Genomic DNA, 8660 nt, shown 5'->3' with positions numbered 1-8660 from the left:
TGTGGGCAAAGAGGAATCCCCCGTCATCCGGTCCGAGAAAGGATAGCATGTGCTCTATCAGTTCGAGAGCCGTACCGCCATCCAGGCCTGAGAGGGAGAGGAGCTTCTCAGCTCGCTCTGCGTTGGTGAGGGCATAGCGCGAAGAAGCAGCTCCTTAAGGGCGGCGTACTTCCCTCGGGTGGGTGGGTCCCGGAGGAGAGTCAACGCACGACGGGTGGCTAGCGGGTCGAGAGAAGTCACCACATGGTGATATTTTGTGTCGTCAGCCGAGATGCCACAAAGGGCGAACTGAGCCTCCACGTGCACGAACCACGACGGGGGATCGTGAAGCCAAAAATCCGGCAGCTCGAGCGCCACAGCAAACGTAGCTGCAGCCGGAGGCAGAGGGCTGGCGGCTGCTGATGCATCCAGAGCGGAGTCGGTGCCACCATCGGACTGCAGCATGTTCGAGTCAGGGGTCACCAATGTGGAGGTAAACACAGACGACACTAGAGCTCTTGATAAACACTGCTCGTTTATTACTCATCACCACAGAACTAAACACTTTCCCTCCAAAACACAGCAACAACACTTCCTGAGAACTGGGTGTGAGTGGAGCCCTCCAGTGGTCCACCACAGTAACATCTTTTTTTTTGTCTCTAATGATGAAGAACTTTAAAGGAAAGTAAATATTAAGCTCCAATTATTGGCAAGCTCGATGTTAGAATAGCATCACTCTCACTGATGGTGAGAAGAAGCCTGTGTTGTGTGTTATTTGAACTTTCTGTGGTGTTTGTGACTGGTGTTTAGTTACACCAGTGTTCCCATCATATAATGCCATATCAGCATTTGTGGTCCCTATAATCACTTAACAATGCACTCAATCAATCTAAGGTGATTCAAATATGTAATTTTTATTGGTAAAATGATCTACTTACCCACCAGAATGAGCAGGCAATCCAGCACTGCATGTTTTTTGAAACTAATATGTTAACTGTAAATGTTGCTGTCATTTTTGTCATGGATCAATAAAAACTGGACAAAGTTGAGACTAATTGAACATTACAAGACAGGAAGCAAAACAGAATACACTGACACAGGACACAGACTGTCAAAGTAAAACAGGAAACTAACACAGAGACGCAGACATGACAAGGGGCACAGCAAACCTGGAACACAGAGACAGAAACAGAAGGACTCTAAACAACACTGAAACCAAAGACTAGAGATTCTAAATAAGACAAAAGCAAAGACTATTAATAATAAACAACACAAAACGCTGGGTCACCGATAATAATAATAATAATAATACATTTTATTTAAATAGTGCCTTTCAAAGCACCCAAGGACACTGTACAACAGATAAAAACTGGAAATATACACAATAATAAAAATAGAAGATAAAAGTTAAAGCATACAGAAATTTAAGGATAGGCAATTTTAAACAGATGAGTTTTGAGGGTGGACTTAAAAAGAGAGAATGAACTAATATTTCTGAGGTCCGGGGGTAGGGAATTCCAAAGTCGAGGGGCAGAGCAGCTAAAAGCCCTCCCTCCCATTGTAATCAGACGAGCAGAGGGAACAGAGAGAGAAAGAGAAGATGAAGATCTGAGGCAGCGGGATGGGAGCTTCATCTGTAATAAGTCAGAGAGGTACGGTGGAGAGAGAGAATGAATAGCCTTGAATGTATACAGAATTATTTTAAAATGGATGCGAAGTTTAACCGGGAGCCAGTGAAGTTGCTTCAGGATTGGGGAGATGTGGTGGGTAAAAGAAGTCCTAGTAATAATACGGGCAGCAGAGTTCTGGACACGTTGGAGCTTGTTGATAGATTTTTGTGTAAGGCCAAATAATAATGAGTTGCAGTAGTCAATTCTAGAGATAACAAGATTATGGATGAGAATGGCAGTGGCGTGAGGTGTGAGGAAGGGGCGGAGACGATTAATGTTACGGAGTTGGAAATATGCTGCACGTGTAATATTATTGATATGTGAGTTAAAGGATAATGTGCTATCGAGAATGACACCCAAGCTTTTCACAGAGGGAGAGATAGGGACCAGCGAGTTATTGATGGTGAGAGAGAAGTTGTTAATTCTGGATAGCAGTCGTTTAGTGCCAACCAGAAGAAGTTCCGATTTATTGCTGTTGAGTTTAAGGAAATTGGAGGAGAACCAAGAATTAAGTTCAGCTAGACAGAGGATGAGGGAGGGTGGAGGAAGAGTAGAGTCAGGTTTGGTAGAGAGATAGAGCTGGGTGTCATCGGCGTAGCAGTGGAACTGAATATTATATTTACAAAAAATATGTCCGAGTGGAAGAAGGTAGATGATGAAAAGAAGGGGCCCGAGGACAGATCCCTGGGGCACCCCAGTGGATAGAGGGGAAAGCTGAGAAGTGAAGGATTTTAATTGAATGAACTGAGTGCGGTCAGATAGGTATGATTTAAACCAGGCTAGTGGAGTGTGAGAGAGACCAATAGAAGCTAATCTGCTAAGGAGAATGGGATGAGAGATGGTGTCAAAAGCTGCACTCAGATCAAGGAGAATAAGGATGGAGAGGAGACCAGAATCAGCTGCCATAAGAAGGTCGTTTGTTATTTTTATAAGAGCAGTTTCAGTGCTATGTAGAGGACGAAAGCCAGACTGGAACTGTTCGTAAAGGTTATTATCAGTTAGGTGAAGATGGACTTGTGAAGCAACTATTTTTTCAAGGATTTTTGAGAGAAATGGTAGATTGGAGATAGGATGAAAATTATTAAAGTTGTTGGGATCTAGACCAGTTTTTTTCAGAATTGGGGTAATAGCAGCAACTTTGAAGGAAGCAGGAACAGTTCCAGTGGTGAGTGAAGAGTGAATAATAGCAGATATGAGGGGAAGGAGAGGGAGTAAGCAGGCTTTGACGAGGACAGTGGGGATAGGATCAAGCTGGCAGGTAGAAGGCTTTGATTTATGGATGAGATCAGCAATATCAGCTAAGGATGGAAGTTGAAAAACAGAGAGGAAGTGAGAAGGGGGAGAAGTTAGGACAGAGAAGCTACATTGAGCATTAGGGTCCAGGTCTAAGTGTATTTTATGAATTTTATCAATAAAGAATAGCATTAGAGCATCACAGAAGTTAGATGAATAGAGATGAGCAGGCAGAGAATCAGGTGGCCTGTTAAAAGAGTTGAATAGTGAGAAAAGGGTCTTGGTAGAGTTCTCACTTGAGCAGACAATGGCAGAGTAATAAGCAGATTTGGTTTGACTAATACATTCCTGGTAAAACAGAACGTGGTTATTAAACATATCCTTATGAATAGTAAGGCCAGTTTTTTTATAGAGACGTTCAAGCTGTCGGCCTTTAGCTTTCAGTAGTCGGAGTTCAGGGGTGTACCAGGGTGCAGAGCGAGAAAAAAGTACAGTTCTGGTTTTTTGTGGAGCCAGGGAATTTAAAATACTGCTAAGGCTATGATTATAAAAAAGTACCAGGTCCGATGCAGGACCATGACAGAAATATGGAAACTGTAAACGAAAAAGAACAAACATATAGATGAAAATAATGCAGCTAAGAATAAACAAAGAAGATTAGACAAATACATGCTTCAACAACCACTGACTTATTGCAATGCTCTTACTTTGTGGAAACTATATGGAAAGAAAAATCAAATTTTGAACAATGAAAGAAAGAAAAACTACTTTAAACTTCAACCTATATATTATAAACTTTGAAAAGCACCACAAAGTTTTAATGTATATTTGATTATTTGTGTTTCCTTGCTTCTCTCTGATGTCTCTATTTGATGTGTTAATGAAGACTGCATTCAATAAAGTTCCTCATCCTGCTCCAACAGAGAAGACTCTGTTGAATGGATTTGAATATGCAAACAAGAACTCTAAGCTGGCCAAACACCAGGCAATATAATAACAATATTTACATAATGTAATGGAAAAAAGGACAGACAAGAAGCCAAACCTGCTGTTTGACATGCTGAAAGACACAACTAAAAACATCCTTTCTGTTAGAGAAATGGTAAAAGACTAAATTAAATGAATGTTTTTAATAATTGAGATTTGTTTTTCTTTGTAGTTGTGGTCATTCTGAAAACTGACCAACAAGTTAAACAACAAGAAAGTATTTGTGTAGAAGATAAACTAAATTCATGCTGATAATCAAGTTTATAATCTTAAATCTAGAACACTTTTCTGTGTTCTAGATGTGTTCATATCTATTTTAACTACAACTTCTTAATAATACTGACATAGTTTGAATACTAGTAGTAGCAGAAAGTAGCATGTAACTAAAGACGTATGGAAAGTTTACAATCCAACACGCTGGACAGAGTTTATTTGTGTCGTCAATAATCATTTAAAATTATTGTAAAACATTTCTTTCCAGGAATTTTATTGAGAATATACAGAAAAATAAAAATGTGTGGACGGTTAAATTATGGCTGACAGCTGCTGCTGGAAATTTTTAAGAGGTAAATATTTTTAACCCAATAATATCATAGTGGTCACTTTTTTCTACTCAGAAGAGGCACCATTTACACAAATGTTCAGTCAGTCCATAGAAAAACATGTCAGTGTGGTTTAACTCTGATGAGCACACAGAGACACTCATGATGTGTCTCTGTGTGCACGTCTTCAGGTATTCCTGTCAGTTCACCGTGTTTAAGGGTTTTTCATGTTTTAGTTTTAGATCACCCAGTTTAGGTTATTGTTTCGTTTCACCCATGCCCTTCATTTGTATTTATTTTACCAGCCTTAGTAAACTGCTCGTTTTCTGTTACTCCACGTCACGTTTCACTTTCTGTTTTGGTCTGCATTTGAGTCCTTTTTTGCTACACATACAGTCTGCCACTGCCAGCATAGCACACAGTGTGTCTCTGTGTGCTTTGCTAATGAAGTCTGCACTCAGTAAAATATTCCATTCTGCTCCAGTAAAGAGGATTTTATTGTGTGCATTTGGATATCATCATACAAACAGTGCTACAATAACAATATTTGCATCATATCATTAAATGGAGAGCAAACACGATGTTGAACTTTGGATCAACCACCCCCCCAAAACCAGTCATTTCTGATGGGACTACATATAATGAAAAATAGGCGAATGAGTTTTTTTTTTTTTACTTTTTGAGATGTATTTTGGAAAGAAAGAAATAAAACTTCAGATTTCTAAGAAACATTAACAATTTCTTATTCCTTCAGAATAAACAATGATCTTTGTTAATTTATTTTCAAATGATACCTAACGTTCATCCGACAGCTTTCATTACTAGTAAAAATCTTCATTTTTTTTGACTCTCTGCTGTGTTAATATTAAAGTGGTGCAAACACATTAGTCACTTTTCTGCACATTTATTTTATGCTGGCTTTAAAATCCGAGTGAGGAATTTGGCAACAGTGAATGTATCCAATGCATTAACTCATTATTCTTGCTTATTATTATTTCACATTTTTTTCTCACATTTCACACTTTCAATAAAGTAGCATAATTCAGCCAATATTGAGAGTTTACAGTCCAGTGTATTGTTGTAGTTTATGTGGAGCACTCTCAATCAGAGTTCAAAAGTATCACAAAATAGATACATTTGAAATCCACAATGGTGTGGATTTATTTATTTATTTTTTTTTTTTTACTGCACTACAAACATCTTAGTACATTTAAAAAGAGAAAAAAAACGAAAATGATTACATGCAAAATCCAGCGTTATTGTATTAAACAAAAATCCTGTCCAGAGTGGAGGTTTGCACTCAGAGTGCTTCTTGTTGTTATATCCCATCAATCTCTAGCCTGGATAAAGGAAAAATATAGTAAGTGTGATTACAACACTTACTAGAAATATACGATTTAAAACAATTAAGTTAGCATGGTTTCAAAGCCTATGATAAAGAACAGATGAAGCTAAACATCTCTGCATCATTTTTCTTGAACCATTTATGTTCTCCTCTTGTCTCCATGGCTACAGCCAGGTTACAGTCCCCAGTGTCTGTGTCATCGGCCCAGTTCTCATAGCAGACAAGCTGGTCATTGACCCAGAACCACAGATCAAGAGCACAGCTGTAGCGCAGTCCCAGCCAGATGTGGGGTGTGCTGGCATTCTTGGCTTTCTGTTGCACCAGTTCCTGCTGTTCAAGGTTTGTGATGGAGACGAGGTCATGATAGTGCTCTCTGCAGTAATTTACAGCCTCGTCCCAGTTTTTGCTTTCATTGATCAGGATCAACTTTTCTGCCATGAACAAACAGATGTTCAGTTCAAATTAAATGAAATGAGGTTTCTAGATTTTCCACCTAGAATACAAAAAAATATGTGGAGCAAATAAAAGAAAAAACAAACAACAAAACAAGTCACAAATTTCATAAAAATAAGAGCTGGACAGTTTGACATATTTTTTAATTTCCTGCTTTAAGTTTTTCCAATTTAGAATGTTTACTTTTCCTGATTTACTTTATTAAAGTCTTATTATTTAAATTTAAATGAGCCTTTTTAAAAAAAAAAAAATGTAATTTTCTTTTTCTTTTTTACTTTCCTGCTGTAAGTTTTTCCAGCTTAGAATTTTCAATTTACTTTATTAAAGTCTTATTATTTAAATTTAAGTGAGCCTTTTTATATTTAATTTTCTTTTAATCAGGAGGATTTAGAAACAAGAATTATGTCTCATTATAGCTGTAAATCTAGAACCTATTAGAAACAGTAGCGATACCCACACTCAGAAACTAATATGACCCCTGTGACTCAGGTTCCTGATGAAAGGAGGCTGCATTATGTGTCTGGGGTGTAGCTCTATCTCCATAACAGCTTGCATTATTTAGCTTTATGATGAAACATATACCAACCTCTTCGTGTACAGATTTTCCATGAGACTAAGAAATATTAGTTTAGCTTTAACATTTATTCCTCAGTAAGAAAACTGACAGAAACCAGATGTGAAAAATGAATCTCTGTAAATCTCACCATCGTAGCAGAAGAAAGATTTTCTGGTGTTACAATCATCAGCTTTCCATTTTCCTTCTTTGTTTAATTCAGTCATCGCACATTTCCTGGTGCCGCTGTCAGTTTCAGACAGCTCTTCAGGTAACTCACCAACATCTCTCCAGTGTCTGTAAGAATAATTACTCCCATCTGACCACCTCCAGGTGTCTCTGAACAGGCCGATCCATGATCGTGTTTTATCAGAACTCTTAAATGTACTGACTGCTTCCTTTAACTGTTCTGCTCCACTGGCCAGGTCTGTGTGGTTCTCTCTGCAGTAGCTCTGAGCCTCACGCCACTTTTTTGTGTCGTTAATGAAATGTAGTGATTTGTTTTGTTCTGTGGAATAAAGAGAAAGACAAGACTCATAAGAAATGTACATTTCTATCTTTAAATGTATCTTTAACTTGATTTTCTAAAGACACAACTTAAAATAGCTCGAAACCTTCAAAACTAAACTACCAACATTATGGGAATAACCACAGCTGTGACATTATGCTCAGGATGACTTTGCTCTGTGTGGCAGAGAAACAGTTTTCTGATCAAAGGTCTGGTATGAAATTTTGTGTAATGACATTTGGCACCACGAGATGGTTCAGCAAAGCAAATGAACAGTGTCCTGGTGTAACATGAGAGGCAGAGAAAGCACCGTGGGAGGACGGGTATTCAAATGAGCAGGATAGCACACAGGGGCTAAAACACCAGCAGCCAATTATCACATCTTCTCATTTTCATTAGAGATGAGCTGTAGATATGTTTAAATATAAACACTTTGTTTAATTAATACAATTATTGTCAAATATTCTCACCATTATAGCAGATAAAGCGGTGAACATGAGAACAACCAAAATCCAACAACCCACCAGAGCTGTCAATCACTACACAGTTCTCAAGATGTCCGCCTTTATCATTAGGTTCATTTCCACTCCATTTCACGTCTTTATCATTGAACTCCACTCCTGGCAGAGACCAGTGCCACCTCCTGTTTTCTTTTCCTGAGATGCTGTACAGCCCAATCCAGGCGTTTCCTTGATTCTCTGTAGAATCTGTGTACAGTGTCTTCATATGTGTCATGTTAGGCACTGTGGCCAGGTCTTTATATCCTTCTCTACAGTAGCGCTGAGCTTCGTCCCAAGTTTTAGGCTCTTTAATAAAATAGTATTTATAGCCTTGGCATAAAATCAAGGAACACTGACCTAAAAACAACAACAACAAGTTATTCAGAAATCTACTGATGGCAAAAATGTTGTTAACAAAATTATATCCGGAGGGCAGAGGTCCCATAGAGACTGCTCACACATGGTTGTTGACAGAAATTGTGTTTTGGATGTTGTTATCTGACAGGTTTTGTAAGCAGTTCACAGAAACCTTCATTAATCTCAAGTGATGCAGTAAATCTGTGGTTTTTAATGCTAAATTGATCGACTTACCGATCAGGATGAGCAGAAAAAGCCTCCCGTGCATATTTCCTCTGTTTGATGAAACTAAGATTTTAATTGTGTCGATTTTGAGTTAATATAGTTAGATGTTTGAGTTAGATGAGTTCTAAGGAAGACCAGTGAAAGATGGATGAAAAAATCAAGCTGTAAACAGGAACCACAACAAGCAGGACAATTTCAAATAATATGAATAAGAAATTAAAGGTTGGATCCAGTTTCTTTTACATAAAAAAGATTATTATTACAAACCAAGAGAATTCCTACTTTAAAAATTCTTAAAATGTTCATTC

The 8660-nt window shown here is 38.2% G+C and overlaps 1 protein-coding gene across 1 annotated transcript; it reads right to left on the bottom strand.

Moving 5' to 3' along the window:
* Positions 1 to 5715: 5715 nt before the first annotated feature.
* Positions 5716 to 8395, bottom strand: LOC146649191 (macrophage mannose receptor 1-like). Its single transcript, XM_085386869.1, has 4 exons — positions 8362 to 8395; positions 7741 to 8127; positions 6914 to 7270; positions 5716 to 6187 (listed from the first exon to the last, which is right to left on the bottom strand). Exons 1-4 carry the CDS (start codon positions 8393 to 8395, stop codon positions 5841 to 5843), a joined length of 1125 nt encoding a protein of 374 aa, XP_085242995.1. The 3' UTR covers positions 5716 to 5840.
* Positions 8396 to 8660: the final 265 nt, after the last annotated feature.

Source organism: Rhamphochromis longiceps, linkage group LG17 (assembly GCF_057381845.1).
Source record: "Rhamphochromis longiceps isolate RC_006_pf linkage group LG17, R_longiceps_female_GT1.1, whole genome shotgun sequence".
NCBI lineage: Eukaryota > Metazoa > Chordata > Actinopteri > Cichliformes > Cichlidae > Rhamphochromis > Rhamphochromis longiceps.
The sequence above is the reverse complement of the archived record's forward strand: the minus strand, read 5'-3'. Positions and strand labels throughout refer to the sequence as shown.

Bases quoted from the DNA above. Each gene is read 5' to 3' on its own strand.
- LOC146649191 (XM_085386869.1), bottom strand. From the start codon at position 8,395: ATGCACGGGAGGCTTTTTCTGCTCATCCTGATCG. The intron at 7,271-7,740 runs GTGAGAATATTT...TTTATTCCACAG, and splicing joins CCGCTTTATCTGCTATAATG to AACAAAACAAATCACTACAT. The intron at 6,188-6,913 runs GTGAGATTTACA...TGTTCATGGCAG, and splicing joins ATCTTTCTTCTGCTACGATG to AAAAGTTGATCCTGATCAAT.